Source organism: Dipodomys spectabilis, unplaced genomic scaffold, assembly GCF_019054845.1.
Source record: "Dipodomys spectabilis isolate Male_0828 unplaced genomic scaffold, ASM1905484v1 ptg000054l, whole genome shotgun sequence".
Classification (NCBI taxonomy): Eukaryota; Metazoa; Chordata; class Mammalia; order Rodentia; family Heteromyidae; genus Dipodomys; species Dipodomys spectabilis.
The window spans coordinates 998,696-1,017,783 of record NW_024870731.1 but is presented as its reverse complement, the minus strand read 5'-3'; the positions used below and the strand labels follow the sequence as shown (position 1 = coordinate 1,017,783).

General features: G+C 44.6%; 1 protein-coding gene and 1 long non-coding RNA gene across 2 annotated transcripts; both read right to left on the bottom strand.

Moving 5' to 3' along the window:
* Positions 1-15,426: 15,426 nt before the first annotated feature.
* On the bottom strand, positions 15,427-16,524 carry LOC122108125. Its single transcript, XR_006147474.1, has 2 exons — positions 15,867-16,524; positions 15,427-15,630 (listed from the first exon to the last, which is right to left on the bottom strand). It is a non-coding gene; the product is annotated as an uncharacterized LOC122108125 (long non-coding RNA).
* Position 16,525: 1 nt separating this feature from the next.
* On the bottom strand, positions 16,526-17,789 carry LOC122107897 (sperm motility kinase 3A-like; the record flags this gene model as incomplete). Its single annotated transcript, XM_042679765.1, has 1 exon — positions 16,526-17,789. A coding segment is annotated over exon 1 (1,044 nt), but the record flags the coding sequence as incomplete, so codon positions are not given.
* Positions 17,790-19,088: the final 1,299 nt, after the last annotated feature.

Below are 19,088 nucleotides of genomic sequence, written 5' to 3'. Positions count from 1 at the left end.
TCACTTTTTGTTGTCTCACAAGCATTGCTGTAAGTAAGGTGACCTGAAACATGAAGTCAGGTAACGCTAGAAAACACAGTCTACCATCTTCCCTATAGTATGGCTCAAACTGCTCCCCATCTGCCCCTCCCCCTACAATGGCAGCGACTACATGGGAGATACTCCAGCCCAATGGTTATAACCTTGGGCTATGTTCACAAGAATTCTGAGTAAGGCTTTTCTTTCTGGCTCCACCACTACTAGTCCTGGGGCTTCAGGCAGATACTTAACTCAGTGCCTCAGTTTCCCCACAGCTAAAAGGAGAATAAAAATTCTGCCAGTATCAGGAATTATGTGAAGAATGAGCCTTAGTGCTTACCACATAAGGGCTTCATTAAAGGAGCGCTGCAGGTGGTTACACAGACTGTGGAGAGGTGATAATTGCTTACTGTTGGATTTACAAGATAGTTGCCAACCAAATGACTAGCTGCCATCTGTTAAATATGCAATGGTCTAATAAGATTTAATTCAGTGAGTTTCTGAGCAGTTACTAAGAGTAAGACTCTAGTACAACAAGGTGGTCTGAAGCCCAAGTTCCAGTTCAAATATAGCTCCCAAGTTCCCAAGTGTACACAGGGCAAGAGGAAAAGAGGAAACAAAGCGCTCCTAGATTAATGAAAAACAGTAAGGACTCGAAAGAAAGCTAGATCTACAGTGGCCTCAATTAACACCGCTTTGTAATTTCTCTACCAGACAAATGGCAGGAAAGCCTAATGAGTAGAGCTTACCTATGGCTAGGAAATGATCTGAGAAAAGTATTCCAGACAGCAGGAAATCAGTAGAAGGGCATGATTATGGGATTAGCCTGCACAGAAGAAAGGCAATACAAAGAAACAAGAATTACTTGTAGAGCCTCCCTCTCCCATTGCATACTTCTGAGAACAAGCAGGTCTGAACCTAAGTAACTCCATTATTTTTATTTCACTAGTGATTCTGATGCACACCCCAGGCTAGCACAAAGCAGGAGCTCAACACTTTCAGTAGCAATAAAGAGGACATGGGATAAAGAAGCTGATTAGACAGTGAGATCAAGAAGTTGGATCTCACAGAAGACAGGCCCATAGAAGTCACTGGAATTTGGAGGTTGGGAGAGACTGAGAAATGGAGGCATATGATCTCACTGAAGAGGTAAAGCAGTGGGTCTCAAACTTAAACAGTCAGAATCAAGAGTGTCAATATTCTACCCCTTGGCTCAAACCTACAGTCAATTAAACAGATTCTGGAAGTGAGATCCAGGCAACAGTGTTTCAACTTCTCAGCCGATTACAACATGCAACCAAGTTTGGTAGAGAGTTCTCAGGAAATCAGAGTGGGGAAAAGCGGAGTAATAGAAGTTCACAGATGTCAGTATATGACAATCATCTGGAAAGTAAGCTGTGGTTCACACAAAAGCAGCTGGAACCCTGTAGCTTCAACACACCCATGGGAAGCTACTAAATGAAGTGACTGGAGGATGGGGAGGACGCCAACTCTAGATGAGAAACAGAACTCAAGGCATTCCTCTCCTCAGCCTGACAAAGAAGCACAGTCTATGAGGTAAACTGAACAGGACCAGAATCTACAAGCTATAAAAATGTCCAGGCACCAAGACTTCACATGTGATACTTAGGAGGCCTGAGAGTTCATCTTTCTAAACCACTCACATTCAGCTTCTTGTTGGACAGCTGAAAGAAAGCATGCATTGCCATCTGCCTTTGGCTTCCAGAAAGCCAAGGCCTTGAAGGCTTTTTAGGAATCCAGCGATGTCACAAGCAACTAAACACACACACACCAATAAGCAGAGTATACAACAGGAATTTTTGTTACCTTATAGGAAAAAAAAGAAACTCCAGTTTATTAAAGTTACATTCTGGAAGACCTGAATCTGGTGTTTCACACAATCATCCATTACAGAGACCTTCTTACAACTTCAACAAATATATATGTAACTTGTACTAAACATATGTTGCCCTTATTTTCTCCCAAGATGTCAGAAACAAGCCTACCCACATGAAGTGCCATTAGAAGAAAATGCTTAATGAGAATTAGGAACAGATTCTCCTAGCTATATAGTAATAAAATACGTAGACCAACTCCAACTTAGTGATAACTATTCTGTCGACAATGATACAATTGCTCTGCTAAGATTCAAGAGAATGTATTCCTTTGCATATGACCAACTCATCAACCCATCAGAAATCTCTATAGCAGCACCAGAATTTTCATTTTCAAGATACATGAGCTTTTGTCAAATGGTGACATCTCCTCGGTAATATGAATTTTCAATATGATATAAAAAAGTGATGGATATATTACATATTTCACAGAGAACAGAAAACTGTCAAAGAATTTAGAATCTGTGACAGCCTATTTGAAATTTTACACTAAAAGATCTGTATACTTTCATAAACTATATAAGAGATACTAGTAAAAATAAAAGGAAGATTCCTCAATAACAATGGCTAAACAATTTTTTTAATTAGAGATTTCATGAACATTCCAATTATAAGAATGCAGTACTGGGGCTGGGAAGGTGGCTCAGTGGTAGAGCGCTTGCCTTGCATGCTCGAGGCCCTGGGTTCGATTCCTCAGCACCACATAAGCAAAAAGAAAAAAAAAGCCGGAAGTGGCACTGTGGCTTAAGTGGTAGAGCGCTAGCCTTGAGCTGCAGAGCTGAGGGACAGCGCCCAGGCCCAGAGTTCAGGCCCCACGACCGCACCCAAAAAAAAAAAAAAAAGAATGCAGTACTTCATGTAGCCTCAAAGTGGAACTGTTAAAAAACCTGAACTCTTATAATCTAGTTCAATAATCTACTTCAAGACACTGGTCAATAGCCCATGCACACCCAAATTCATGCACAAGTTTTTAAATGTATAAGTCTTACTGCAAAATGCATATAACTTTAAATATATAAATAATATACTTCTGTGGCCAGTGTAGATAGGATTACAGGTATATAATTACCATGTCCAGCTAGTTTGTAGAGATAGGATCTCACTAACTTCTTTGCCTGGCCTGGCCTCAAACTTCCATCCTCCTATCTCTGCCTCCTGTTTATTCTTCTGCCTCTTCTTAGAGGCATGAGATACACCCCCAAAAATCTATATAACAGAATTGTTTTTTTAGTTTAAGAGGAAAATATAAAACTTACTAAAATATCAATAGATTCCACTATATAAATCAAACTGAAACCATCTTTATTTTCCTATAGAAAGAAAGTGGAAAAAAGTATTATTATCAAATATCTCTAAATGTGTAATATCTCTTGTCTATATCTACATATAGACAAGCCCTATAGTAATATAAACAAAAAACATGAACAGGTAAGACTTGGAGATATTCTAAAGAAACATTCAATGGAATACACAAAGAAATTGATCCAAAAGATGGCACACTGATAGTTTATCACGGTTTCAAAGGACTGAAAATGGCACGTGTAGGCAGGGTCTGTAGAAGTGAATATTCATGTATTCTTGATGGAAATATCTCTTCTGGAAAAGAGTCCAGAACCCATGGCTAAACCTCAAATATGAATTGCCATAGGGAGGGAGTCTTGCCATTTTACTAAAGTAGAGCAACCTGTGTACAAATATGTCCATTGTAGCATTGCTCATATTAAAAAACAAAAAGGTACCATAGAGACAGGCACTGGTGGCTTGCACCTGTAATCCTAGTCACTCTGGAGACTGAGATCTCAGCATCACAGTTCAAATCCAGCCCAGGCAAAAAAGTCCATAAGATTCTTATTGCCAATTATCCATCAAAAAGCCAGGTGAGGATCAAGTGGTAGAGTGTCAGACCTCAGCAAAAAAAAGCTGCAAGAGCATGAGGCCCTGAGTTCAAGCCCCAGTGCTGTCCTTAAGCTTTTTTTGCTCAAGGCTAGCAGTCTACCTCTGAAGCCACAGCGCCACTTCTGGCTTTTTCTGAGTTTAATGGACATAAGAATCTCACACTTTCCTTCCCCAGCTGGCTTCAAACCATGATCCTCAGATTTCAGCTTCTTGAATACCTAGGATTAAAGGGGTGAATCACTAGCACCCTGCTAGTATTAACATATTTAATGGAGTACACAGAAACTAGTTTTCTTAAGGATACTTTGAGCACTAATCTAAACTATGGCATAACTACAAAAGAAATTTCAGATAACAGATCATTTTTATTTTACTTTTGATAATTAATTTTTAAAGATGTTAAATTGAAATTGAAGAGGCAGTTATATAAAAGCCAATCAATCAGAAAATCTAAAGTACATACTGAAAAATTATTCAACAAAACAGAAAAATCTTACTTGTTTTCTCATCATTTTCACTGTTAGTCAGAGAAACAGATCCATTTCCTTGGTTTATACTACTCATCAAAATCTGTTGTAGTTGGTCTTGTGTTAGACACACCAAACTGCTTTAATTACTAAAGATGGATTTATGTTGTTTCCAGTCTTCTTTAGGGGTTAAAGATGATACTTCTGTTTGGATATGAAGACAGTCTTTATCTTCATACTGCTTATATAAATCCTTAGTGGGTGTAACTGTCATTCTATTCTTTTCACTTTTTGACTGTGACGTTTCTGAACCAACTGTCATCTTTTGCAAGTTTTTCACTCCCAATATAAGAATTTTGTGTTGACTTTAGAAGGTGTCCAGTGTGCTTTGTTCTTAAAGGACATTTTGTAATCTTGCTCTTATTTCCCATCTGTTAAAAAAAAAAACTGTTTATTTTTTTCATGTACTGCTGTCTTGGAAAAATAAACTTTTGTGGTTGTCATTGTTGTTTGAGACAGGGTCTCATGATGCAGCCCAAGCTGGCCTAGAACTCCTAATACTTTACCTCTGCCTTTAGAGTGCTGCGATTAAGACGTGTACTACACCCTAACGATTTTCTCTTATCTTGACGTTGTAACTACCCACAACTGTAACTTGTCCATAACCTCAATTTCAATTATTGAACGACTATCATCTAATTTTTTTCCAACTCACTTCCTGCCATATGCCAATTCCAACAATCTTCATCTGGACTAGGGTGTGTAATCTGTTGATACTACATTTCTCTGGCTCCCATTTCCCTTCTTAACAATCTTAAACATTATTTTTCCATTTTTTGCTTTGTTTTCTGTCACAAATACTTAGCAAATCCCATCTCTGGCAAGACAACTTTACAAGTCTGTAACTTCACCCGCAGAGAAAAATAGCCATGCTAACTGGTTTCACTTAAACTTATAACCAAGAACATAAGCAAACAGAGAACCAATACACATTACACATGAAATCTATCATAATACTAAATTTTATGCATCTGAAAACTGACAGCAGAAAGCACGGATGTCTTTTGACTTTACTTGGCTAAAATGAATTTGAAGAAGTGGGGAAAACAGCTTTTTCAATGTATCTAAATATCACTTTATTTCAAGTAAATAATATTGCTAAATATCATAAATTTTATGTAGGAATTTTGAAGTCAATATTTCAGATTTCCAGTTACACAGCATACCATATAGAGATAATATTATCTTGGTTTTTCCATCCAGCAGTTCAGTTTCCAACTTTAAACCATCTCTGCAACATGAAAAAAGGTGTGTCATTATTAAGAAAGAGCAATGTTTTAAATAGCCTGAACTTTGAAAGTATATCTATTCCTTTGAAAATATAGGATAGGAATATTGTACATATCAGAACAGTCTTTTAATTTAAAATGTTTTTCACTCCACAGGAAAACTACAGGGAGGAAAAATTTTCTTAAAAACTTTCAATAGGGACTGGGAGGTGGCTCAGTGGTAGAGCGCTTGCCTTGCATGAATAAGGCCCTAGGTTCCATTGCTCAGCACCACATAAGCAAAAAGAAAAAAGCCGGAAGTGGTGCTGTGGCTCAAGTGGTAGAGCACTAGCCTTGAGCTGAAGAGCTGAGGGACAGCGCCAGGCCCAGAGTTCAGGCCCCATGACTGGACCCCCCAAAAAATTAAAAAAAAAACAACTTTTCAATAATCCAAGAATTTGTCATCTTCAAAATGCAATCTCATTTTTATAGTTGGTAAGCAATAATTAGTTATCATATTATTTTTCTGGATCAGTTGTGGGGTTTGAATTCAGTCCCTGGACACTGTACCTGAGTTTATTCACACAAAGCTAGCAATCTTTGAGCTACACTTCCGGTTTTCTGGGTTAATTAGAAATGAGTCTCATGGACTTTCTAGGCTGGCTTTGAACTGCAATCCTCAGATCTCAGCCTCCTGAGAAGCTAGGATTACAGGAATGAGCCACCAGCAACAGGTTTCATACTATCCTTTAACTTGTAGCTCTAGACTGAAAATAAAAAATAATGCTGTTACTAAAACTCTTCAAGTAGGTAATGGAACAAGGCAGATCTAGCTAACATTTATTGGTTTCATAATGATCTCTCTTGGCTAACATTCTGTGGAGTCCTGAAAATGATTGCTAATGTCACAAAGTTTTAGTTTTTGAGTATAGAGTTCCACTTTAAAAAGATATTTTTAATAATACATATTCACATTTACTAACTCTTTTGCTACTATCACGACAATACACATTGGCTACTATGATAGATCAATGCCAAAAGCATGAGCATAAAAAATGGTGGGTACTACCAACAACACTTGTGCACCTGCTACAGTCCTACACAAAAATTACACTAGAAATAAAAGTAGCATATTGTTAAAAAAAAAAAAAAGTGGAGGAAAAAAAAAATGTGCCAACACTATTTTGAGACAAAAGGCAGATAGAAAACCAAATCCAGTCTCAAAAGAGAAGGGCTGGGAAAGGTCAGATTACAAAAGCGAAATTTACAGCTTTGCCCAGGTAGAGAATACAAATTTTACCTCAGTATTTGTGGGTTTTTTTTTTTTTTTTTGGTCGGTCGTGGGGCTTGAAGTCTGCACTTGTGCACTGTCCCTGAGCTCTTCAGCTCAAGGCGAGCGCTCTATTGCTTGAGCCACAGCACCACTTCCGGTGTTCTAGTGGTTAATTGGAGATAAGAGTCTCACGGGCTTTCCTGCACGGGCTGGCTTTGAACCGCATCCTCAGATCTCAGCCTCCTGAGGAGCTTGGATTACAGGCCTGAGCAACCGGCCTCCGGCTTACCTCAGTATTTGTTTATGGTAACCGACGCTAAAAGCTCATACCAGTAATCCTAGCCATTCAGAGGGTTTACATCTGAGAATCAGGGTTCGAAGCCAGCTCAAGCAGGAAAGTCTGCGAGACTCTTATACCAATTAACAAGCAAAAAACCCAGAAGTGAAGCTGTGGCTCGAATGGTAGAGTGGCAGCCTTGCTCTAAAAATCTAAAGGGCAACTCCCAGGTCTGAACTCAACATCCTAGTACTAGCACCAAAAAAGAATAAAAATTAAAAAATTAAAGGTACTACACAGGAAAGAAGGAAGGAATTAGAAGTGTTTCTGTGGGGCAGATCCTGTTTGTGCTGGTGAAACTTAACCAAACAAAAAGAGATGTTGCCTGAAACTCCTCTCAATTCTGCACTTCACTGAGGCGTGGACTGATTTACAAATCCCTGATTGTACAGCACAGCATTCGTTCATCTGCTGCACCCGCGCGGTGAGGTCGGGTTGGTGGTTCGCAGGGATCCGCAGCGAGGCCGCTAGAGGCTGGGCGCTGTTAACTCCCGCCGGGACTCCCACGCACCAGTGCTAAGCTCCTCACCACAAGGTGAGCGAGGAGCGGGGGTCCGGGCCGGCTTCCTCCCCGCGAGGCCGCCAAGCTCGCCTCTCCCGCTGCCCCTCTCCTCCCGCTGCGTCAGCGGCGAATAACGGCACAGAAAGCGGCTCCGCGACAGCTCCCAGCAGAGGCGGGAAGGAAGCACGCGGCCTGCGGGGTGGGGAGACCGAGCGCCCTCCCCACTCCCCTCCACCCCCCGCCTCGCCACCGTGGGAGCTAGGCCCGGGGCGCCGGCACCGAAAACCACCCAGCACCAACCTAGCCCCACTCGCGACCACCCTCTGCGCCCCGACGAACCCCAAATTCATGGCCTGACCGCCGATTCTCTTTGCCGGTCGTTGTGGTGTTCTACGGTGGCCGGCTCAGCTCAACAGGCGCTATTCCGATTGGATGAGGAAGGGCCGGCGAGCTAGGTGAGAGGGCCAATCAGAATGGAGGATGCTGGTGGGTTGTTCCGCGGGGGCAAGGGGGGGGCAGGGAGGGGGGGGGGGCGGAGATGTTGGGAGACCTTTGCCCTGGAAGGGGAACCCGGTGGACCGGGCTGAGCGGGCAGTTGAGACCTCTGCTTGTGGCAGTTGCCTGCATTCAGTGATTACCTCAGCTTGAGTGGAATTGCTAAAACTGGGAGGAACAAAAACTGTAAATGCTTTCATTTACATTCCTTATGCCGCATGTTATCTTTGCAAGATTTATTTTGGTTCAACAACCACAACACAATGAGGCATATGGTGGGTGTGTGGCCTGCTGTGAACCTGACTCAAGCTGGACACATTGTAGCTCTTTTAAAGTACTGTTGCAAGAGGTTGAGGAGAAGGTTGGAAGGGATGACATTGATCAAGATGCACTGTACTCAAATTGCTATGCTGAATTGAAACCCCTTTGTGTAACTAAGAATAAAGGAATGTTTTAGCAGTAGTCACAAGTGCTCAATAAATATAGGTGTTTGTGCACATGCACCAGACACACATCTAAGTGCTTATGGCTACGACTTAAGCCTTTATAACATCTCTGTGTCACAAGGAGGTTAAGTAACTTGCCTATGGCTACTGTCCATGGAACAATTTAACACCAGAGTCTATGTCTCCATCCCGTGTTGTGTGAGTGTGACTCATTGTAAAAATTACTTCCTTCAGGAATCCCTTCTGAAATATACGACTTGGGTAGATTATGGAAGTGGAGCAGTGACTCAACTGCTACAGATCGAGTCTTAAGTGAAAAAGCGCAGGGACAGTGCCTAAACACTGAGTTCAAGTCACAGATCCACCAGAAAACAAAAACCAAAAATCTTGTGAGGGGCTGGGAAGGTTGCTCAGTGGTAGAGCGCTTGCCTTGCATGCATGAGGCCCTGAGTTCGATTCCTCAGTACCACATAAGCAGGAAAAAAAAGCCAGAAGTGGCTTTGTGGCTCAAGTGGTAGAGCACTACCTTGAGCTGAAGAGCTGAGGGACAGCACCCAGCCCCAGAGTTCAGGCCCATGACTGGACCCCAAAAAACAGAAACCAAAACTCTCGTGAAAGGATCCTTCATGTCCATTCCAGGGTACCACCGGAGGCAAGTAGGCACAGGGGAAAGATTATAAGGTTTAATGGAGGAGCCATATTTCCCCTCAGAGGAAGCACATAGCCACTGTCCCTATCCAAGTAGCAGGAGGGTCTGGGGACAGGAAGGGAGATAGGTGGGGGCTCAGGTGGGTCTGAGCTGAGAGAGGGAGTGGCCAGCTCTAGGGCAGGAACTCCAGGGCAGGGAGGAGCTCAGGTATGGGTGGAGCTGAGGCCCAAAGGTGGTCATAATGCTAACATTTCCCCACTTTGTTGTTTAATAAAAATAGGGGTACCAGGCTGGTGGTATAGGTGGAAGTTGTTTCTTCTATAGCTACTTCCTGCTATAAAGAGGCAAAGTAGGGGTTCCTGCTTTGTTGTTGGGCTGGAACCATCCAAGAAGCATCTGCTTGACAGTTTGGTTGATAAAGGTCCTCTTTTTCCATGACAATAGTTATTTGAAATCCAAGGCACAATAAAAGCCAAAATTGTTGTTAAAGTAAAAATTGCTGTTAGTGGCCCAAGAGAGGAATAAGCCAGGGAGGGATTGATTCCCAGAAGGAGCTATCAAAGACCTGAAATTGTCTTTTTTGTCTTGGATTGGAGACATAGCATGTACCTGACTCCCAGTCATCCTGGTGGGGGGAGTAAGACCTTTTCTACTTTAGGATCACACTAACCTGAGGAGGAGGTAGCAGAGATATTTAAAAGTTCCAGAGCCAACAGGTGTCATGGGCTCTTTTGGGTACTTCCTGATGGCCTGGGGGCATCAAGGAGTCCCTGGAGCTGGGGTCTTTAGGGTCCCAGTCTAGGCTGAGCAAGGCAGAGCAGTGCAAGTGATGTCTCCGGTTGCTTGTAGTAACAGGATGGCTTTGACTTGTTCCCAGGTGATGTCCTGGGTGGGGGATTGTTCTCCTGTTAAAAGAAACTTTTGGAAAGGCTAGACAAAAAAGCTGACAAAGTGACAAGGTCAGTTAACATGAATGACATAGGAGAACATACACTGGCCGTGGGCCAGGAAAGTTCCATTTGGAGCATAAGCTCAGTTGTGGCCCATTACAGGGAAGGAAGAATAACTGGACTCCAGGCAGGAAGGGGGTGTCTAGAGTCTTTTGGGCAACTGGGTAGGGGAGGCATAATGGACTAGTTGGGAGTACCAGTCAGAGACTACTATAAATACAAATAGCAGGTGGCAGAGGCAAGACTGTAACTTTCTGTCCAGTTAGAAGGTAGACAGGTATGGACATTGGATGGACAGGCAACACTTTTTCTTATCTCCTGGCTCTGATTAATTTTGAAAGGATGAGTGTAAAGTGAATCTATTTAGGATATTATGTCCCCTTACTCCTCTCCATGATTTTCTGTTGTCAGGACTGACTTTGTCTTTGCTGTGTGTGTGTGGGTGGGGGGTCTGTGGGGGGGGAAGGAGGGTCCTCAGCATCCATTGCTAGGATAGCTTGTCCCAGTTGGTATCTATCAGGTTTGGATTCAAGGCTTGGGCATTGTCCTTGAACACTTTTGCTCGAGGCTAGTGCTCTACCACTTAGTCACACCACTTTTAGCCTTCGGTTGGATACTGAGAGGTAAGAGTTTCCAGCCATGCCTCCAGTCTGGCTCGTTGCTGATTAGCTGGGAGATGGAGTTTTAGAGAGATTGTGCCTGGGATGACATTGAACTGTGGCAAAAGGAGTCTTTGTCTCAAAAGCCCTTTTTATTTCCAATTAAAGCAACAAGGAGATCAATAGAGATAGAGGTGACCTATAACTTGTTAACAATTCACTAACAATTACTTATCAGAGTTTTGTAATAACAAAACCCAGTAGATATTTTTTAAACAGAAACTTATTGACAGTCTAAATACCACCCCTTGCCTCTGGGCAGCCTGCTTAAAGTGGCTTATCAACAACATTTCACTTTTAACAAATGTACAGACTTTTTCTTGAGCTAAAGCAGTGTAGCCTGTTTAACACATAATCTAAGTTCTACAAACTGTTTCCTTACCAAATGAATTTATGTGACTGGAGTCAGCTCAAGTCACTGCCAATTAGGACTTTGAACAGATACAAGGAGTTTGGGACTAAAATTATCCCTCACATTTTACAACCTTAGCTTTGACTACCCACTCTCACAGATGACTGACACGTTCCTGCCCAGTTAGACATGGGCATTAGGCATGCTTACAGACTATCTTCCCATGACATCCTGGCTCTGATCAATTTTTGAAGGTCCAAGCATAAATGACTCCAGGTTCTGACACCATTTTTGCCATCAGATGTGCTAACGTTGCTGGGGTCCCTGGAGTACCTTTCTCCATGCTAAGATAAATGCATTTTGTCATTCTCCTCAGTCAGTTGCTAGACTTGAACTCAGGGTTTGAGCACTGTCCCTCAGTTCTCCAGCTCAAGGCTAGCACTGTGCCACTTGGAGCTGCAAAGCAACTCCACTTTGGTCCTCAGCTCCACCCATTCCTGAGCTCTACCCTGCCCTGGAGTTCCTGCCCTACAGTTGGCCACTCCCTCTTTCTGCCCAGACCCACTGGAGCACCCACCTAACTTCCTGTCCCCAGATCTTCCTGCTACCTGGACAGGGAGGTGCCATGTGCTCCCTCTGGGGGGAAATATGGCTCCTCTAATATACCTTACAATAACCTTTCTCCTGTGCCTGCTTGCCTCTGGGTGGTCCCCTGGGATGGCTGTGAGGGGTCCTTTCATTGGATTGGTTCCCTGTGGGTTTGCTCCCCCCTCCACTTTGAATGGGGGTCTGACCAGCTTCCCCAGGACCTAGCCTGAGGTCCTACACTCCTGTCACCAGAGAACCACCAAGGTAACTTTCTCCTGACCTAGCACTCTACCTGGTGCCCATCAACACTGGCTAATTAAGTCCTGTCCTAGGTTTCTGATTTCTGTATTTCCATAGTAAGGCCACCTGGGCCTTCAACACTGGCTAAATAAATCCTGCCCCAGGTTTCTGATTTCTGTATTTCCATCGTAAGGCCACCTGCGCCACTGACCGCCCCCCCCCTACCCCCACACCCCCGACTGACAGAAATCTTGGCCAAGTACTCAGAACTCACCACTAAGGCATACCGTGGCCAAGGGCCCCGTGGAGAAAATGTGTCCACGTTTCCCATTGGCCCCCACCCCAACCTGTTACCAGCCAAATTGCACTGCTGAGGATGCTCTGAGAAAGCTTTTGGTTCCAGATCACTTACTCCTATTGCTTCCTCTAATGTTTTCAGGGTGTCTGCTTTGACGTTGAGGGCTTGGATCCATTTGGAGTTGATTCTGGTGTAGGGTGATACATAAGGCTCTAGGTTTAGTTTTTTGCAGGGTGATTAACCAATTTTGCCAGCACCATTTACTGGAGAGGCTGTCTTTCTTACATTCTATTTTTTGGCTCCCTTATCAAAGATTAGGTGGCTATGGGTCTGCATGCTCATTTCTGGGTCTTCGTTGCTATTCCATTGGTCCTCGTGTCTGTTCTTGTGCCAGATTACTATGGCTTTGTAGTAGAGTTAGAAATTTGGTACTGGTATTCCTCCAGCGCTGTTCTTGCTGCTAAGGATTGTTTATGCTATTCAGCATCTTTTCCTGTTTCATATGATTTCTTGGACTAGTTCTATTTCCATGAAAAATTGGGTTGGGTAATTGATAGGTATCACATCGAATATGTACCTAGCCTTTGGAAGTATTGCCATTTTCACTACGTTAATCCTCCCAATCCAGTAGATGGGAGGTTGTTCCACGTCCTGATTTCTGCTTTGATTTCCTTTTTCAGATTTGTAAAGTTTCCATTGTAGAGGTCATTCACTTCTTAGTTACCTCCTAGGAATTGGGGCCATTACCAAAGGAGTAGCTTTCCTGATTTCATCCAAACTCTTCTCCTTGTTGGCATACAGAAAAGCCATTGCTTTTCTACCCTGCTACTTTGCCAAAGTTTTGAATCAGCTCAAGTATTTTGGAAGTGGAGTCGATCAGCTTCTTTGTCTTTCTGAAGAGTTTCTCTTGTATCCTCTGAGTGTGTCTCTTGGTGAAATAGCTCCTCCATGTTGACCAACTTTCTGAGCCCCTTGGTGGAAACACTTAGAAGGGGGCTGAGGCAGCAGCTTTGTGGCATAGTATTTTCCTTTGGTTTGTGCCAGGAGTTGGGCTTGAACTTAGGGTCTTGTGCTTTCTCTTGGATTTAGTGGCTCATGACTAGCACTAGTCATTTGAGCCATAACCCCACCTCTGGTCTTTCTGCAGAATAAATGCGGATATGAGTGTCTCAAACTTTTCTGCTTGGCCTGCCTTTGAACCTCCACCCTCAGACTCCAGCATCCCAAGTAGTGGGATTTATAGGTGTGAGTGACCAGCACCCTGTCTGTAATGTGTTCTCCTATCAGTCATGAGGCACTGTTTATTTCTGGAACTCTCTTGAGTTCTCTCTTCTGTAAAGATGGTTAACAGAAAGGATATAGGTGAGTAACATGCCTGAGCTGTGAGCATACGTAGGTCTCTGTTCCTGTTACTGGAGTTTACCAGCTATTGCACACTTCCAGGCCGAGTTAGGACAGCTGTTTTCTCTACCTAGAAGTTTCTTTATCCTTCTTAAAAAAACAAAAGAGAGAAACATTGCTGAGTGCTGGTATCTTACACTTGTAATTTTAGCAAGTCAGGAGGCTAAGATCTGAGGATATTAGTTCTTGAAGTAAACACCAGTAAAGGCAGAAGTGGAGCCATGGCCTTTATGGTAGAGAAGTAGCCTTGAGAGAAAAGCCAAAAAACCCTCAAGGAGGCCAGAAGATCCCTGCTGAGAGCTGCTGGGGTTTTCTGCTTCAACAGTGCTTGAGGGGAACCAGGTGCTGGACCACAATTCTGGCCATCTGCTCCAAGCCACCAACCTTGTGCCACCTCTTCACCGTGTCCTCAACCTGCCCGGAGGCCTCTGTTGTCAGCCCAGTGCTAACCCATTGCTACTCCATCTCTCTTAACTGCTGCCCTGAGGAATGCAGTCTCCTGCCAGGTGTGCCTGAACTGCTACCAGGACTCAGAGGCCACCATCAACCACCAGATCCATCTGGAGCTCTACCCCTCCTATGTCTACCTGCCCATGTCTTGGGACTTTTGCCGAGATGGTGTGGCTCTGAAGAACTTTGCCAAGTGTGGCTCTGAAGAACTTTGCCAAGTACTTTTTTGCTAGTCTCATGAGAGAGAGAACATGCAGAGAAACGGATGAAGCTGCAGAACCAGAGAGGTGGCCGCATCTTCCTGTAGGAGATCTAGAAACCAGAGTGTGATGTCGGGGAAAGCGGGCTGAAATTGACGGAGTGTGCACCTCACTGGGAGAGAGTGTGAATCAGTCACTGCTGGAACTGCACGAACTGGCCACTGACAAAAATGATCCCCACTTGTGGGTCTTCATTGAGACTCATTACCTGAGTGAGCAGGTGACGTCCATCAAAGAACCATGTTGGTGACCATGTCAACAACTTGCACAGGAGGAAGCCCCGATCTGGCATGGCAGAATGTCTCTTTGACAAGCTCCCTCTGGGAGAAAGTGATGAGAGAGAAGCCTTGAGCTGACCCCCAAGCCACACATGACTTCCGGTCACAAAGGCAGTGCATGCATGTTGGCGATTATTATTACCTTTTCTATACATTTTACAAAACCTCCTAAGTTCTTTCAACTTGTACCATTTCGTCAAATAAAGGGATTTGGTACAAAGCAAACAAAAAGCTCAAGGAGAGCGTGCAGGCCCTGAATGTCAGCTCTAGGACTTGTGCAAAAGAAAACCCAAAGAGAGCACATCACCCCTAAACTAGGAGAAGAGTTCAAGGCTTCATTTCTGATCTGAAAGCATCTCAGGTCTTTGAGATACACTGTTAATTGGTTGCTACTCATGGAGTCACCTTGTCCTTTTCTTAGTGTTTAGAACTCAGGACCTTGCAGTTAGCTGTGCTTAATAGGTTCAAACATGTACTGCTGGAGTTCCTCCCTCAATCCCTCCTGTGTGTGGGCAGTATTGGAGAAAGGACTTGTGTGTGTGCTGTTTCTCTTCCAGCATCAATCCTCCAAGGCCTCTGGCCTCTGAATAGCTCGGAGTACAGACAAGATGCACAAATTAGTGTCACTGTCACATTCTTGAACTCCCACCAAACATCAGTACCCAATGCAGAAATGAAGAGTACTCAGAACCTATATGATCAAATTTTGAGAAAATCAATTTAATAAGTTTGGTGAGAAGCAAAAAAATATAGAAAGCATATTAAGTATCATTTCCAATACGAAAAACAAGTCTGTGGAGCTTGTTGGAGGTCGCAGCAGAGGAAGGAACCGTTGTCTCCAGGCATGTTCAGGCAGAATGGCACGTGTTCCAGGTGAGCACCACAGCCTTTCAGCCTTTCCATTGGAGCTGAAGGAAGAAAGGGAACTCAGGACTGAATTGTACAGGACAACACCTGACAAGTCACAATCTCTTTCTGAAAGTCTATCCCTTTAGCTCCCTCTCCCTCTCCCCTTTTCTGTTTGTTTCTCCACACTTCCCTTTCACCCAGGAAACCATAGATCAGAGGGGATGAGCTAAACAAAAAAAAAAAGGACTTCCTTGAAGTATAGATAAACACAGAGCACAGCTCAGTGGCCACCTACTTTTTTCCAGGCTGTCAGGAGGAATCAGTGTGTGTAGGAAGGACTCTAGGCCTGCTGCAGCAGCAACAACATAAATTTCGAAAGCAGCTGGTGATGTTCTTCTTCCAGCGCCTCCAGCCCCTGAGTCGCTCATTTGTTGTGGATGTTGTGGGTTGAGCGGATGGTAGGGAAGTTTTGGCAGGTGCAGGACTTGGGGGCAGCTTGCTGCTCTCCTCCTCCCCAGCTTGGTCCTTCCCGCTGGGATCACATGTTTTTGGACATGGGGCAACAGATCTTATCTTCCTCCTCCTCTTTCTGTACTGTACCCATGAGTTATATACTACAGGGGGAAGAGAGTGGGGTCTGCTGCCCGCCTGCCTCTCCTGCTCAGGGGCCGAGCTGGTCATTTCATTGTGTTTGGCCATGGGGAGTGCTACTTCGGCTGCTGCTGCTGCTGCAGCTGCTGGTACCAGGGCAGCCTTGCTGCTCACAGTCTTGCCCTCTGTGTTGGAAATATGGGGTCTCCAAGGGAGGCAGGGTAGGCACACGGATCTCCTGCCTTTCCTGCCACCACTCCCCTGCTGCTGCTCAGCAGGCAGGCCTACAGCCCGGTGGCCCAAGGGAGCACTGGCTTGCTTCAAGTGTAGAGCCTGGGCTGTCCTGCATACGGGGGAGGGGCAAGGCGGAGGCGCAGGCAGTGCATGCCTCACCAGGCCCGTCAGGTCTTGGCCCTGGTCTTGCTGCTGCTTTAAGATTTTATAGGTTGCCATGGAGGCAGACAGGGCTGCCCCAACCTGGTCTGGGTCAAAACCCAGGAAATAGGCCATGACGTTTAGAATGGCCGGATCTGGCTCGGCCAGGGCACTCTGGCTGGGGCGTGGTGAGCGTGCCTGTGTTGCCTTTAACCAAGGGTGGCACAACACTTGCCTCACAGCAGGTCTCTTTTGAGGGTCAGGTGTCATCAGATACCTTAAGATATGTTGCAGTTCGGTGGAAAAGCTTTTGAATATTAGACACCTGCCCGCTAACACTTGCTGTTTTAGGACGCGCCAGGACCTGTCATCAAAAGGGATGTCGCCCATGACCATGAAGTAGAGTAGTATCCCCAAACTCCAGACGTCCACCTTGGGACCCTGGTATTTCTGCTGCTTAATCATTTCGGGGGGGCAATAAGCCATTGTCCCGCACCACCCGTCCAGCTCCTGCTGGGGCTGGAACCGCATACTGAGACCAAAGTCGCATAGCTTAGCTGTGCCCTGGCTGTCCAGCAGGATGTTTTCTGCTTTAATGTCGCGGTGAACGATGCCGTGGTCGTGGCAATAATTGACCGCCCTCACGATCTGCCTAAACAGAAACCTGGCCTCCTCCTCCCTCAGTCTGACCACCTTGTACACATAGTCTGCTAGGTCTCCTTCCTCGAGGTACTCCATCACCAAGTTCACCCGCTGCTCTGCCTCCACCACCTGGTACAGTTTGATGATGTTAGGGTGCTCCACAGACTTTAAGATGTCCAGTTCTGTGTCAACAGATGGGCAGTTCTCCTTGCTGATCGTTTTCACGGCGACCAGGCTGTCTGTAGGCAGGTGCTTGGCCAGATAGACTGAGGCAAAGCCCCCCTCGCCGATGGTTCTCAGCACCCGGTAGTGAGCCCTGAGGAGCTCCTCGTGTGAGGAACTGGCCTCAAGGCCCTGCCGGGACCTCTCCTCTCTACTCTCACTACTCATCCTACACAGCACCCTAGCGATGCTGTCTAGGGAGAAAATAGAATCAAACAATGAAATAAAATGTATAAATGTATAATAAAGGAATACAATGTAAGTAAAATATGAATAAGTATAATAAACGAGTAATAAAATGTAACTACCTAACAAACTATCTATCTAACAATATAATGTAAATATAGAAAGAATAATAAATGAACAATATGCTAAAATGCTATCTAAAATGCTATCTAGTAAAAAAGTATAAGAAGAAAGTAGAGCAAGAAAAGAAAAAGGAAAAGTGAAAGAGAAGAGTAAAAGAAGAAAAGTGAGAAAAAGAAAAGAAAAGTAGAGGAAAAAGTCAAGAAAAAGGAAGAAAGAAGTAAGATAGGAAAAAGTAAAAGAGGCAAAAGAGAAACCAAGTCCGAGAGAGTCAAAGCCAAATCGCAATCCAAATCCAAACACCGAAAGTCAAAGCCAAATCAATAAACCAAATCCCGAAAATCAATCACTCACCAGCCACCAACCACCTGAACTCCACCCCTCCAACTACCTACAAGAGTCCACCAGTCAGCACGCGATATATATATAGCCAGGGTTATTGTGACCTCATGAAGGTGTCTGTGATGTCAGAGCTGCCAAGCGTCTCTGCCCATGTGGGTGTCGCCCCCTGTGCCCATCTCAGTTCCTGGCCTTCAGGACGCTTCTTAGATGAGCATGCCTGGACTGGCCTTGCAGTCAGGGCCTGGGCACTGTCCTTTAGCATTTTGACTTGGATTGATTTCATTATTGTTTTCATTTTAGTGCCAGCCCTGGGCCTTGAACTCTGGGCCTGGGCACTGTCCTTGAACTTCTTTTTGCTCAAGGTTAGCACTCTACCACTTGAGCCACAGACCTACTTCCCGCTTTTTCTCTTTCTGTGTTACTGAGGAATTGAACCCAGGCAAGCACTCTAGCACTAAGCACATTCCCAGCCCCTGTCCCTGAGCTTTGATACTCAAAGCTGGTGCTCTATCAGCTGAGCCACAGTCCCACTTCTATCTTCTTGGTGCTTCATGGGAGATAATAGTCTCAGGGAATTTTCCAGCCCATGTTGCCTTTGCATTAGCATCCTCATATGCCAGCCTCCTGCTTAGCTAGGATTACAGGCCTTACAGTAGCCATATGCTTACAACACACTTATGTTAAACAGAACTTAGGTTCTGTTCAGTAAGAGTCTACTCTAAGTTTTCTTAGGTGGTTATGTAGATTGATATTTAATATTTCAACCGATGGCAGTCTAGCGAGAGTGCCGATATCAAGACTCCTAGAGTGCTCATATCCGTAATCCTAGTTACGTGTGGGGTTGGAAGTGGGAAGATTGCAGTTGGAAGCCAGCGTAGGCCAAATAGTCCATGAGAGCCCATGACAAGGGAGCAGGTTGGCATCAGGGTGCATGCCTCTCATCCCAGCCAAGGTGGCAAGTGACAAATAAGATGAAGGTTCTGGCTGCTGCCTGCTACAGAAGCAAATCCCTTTCTCAAAAACTACCAGCACAACACTG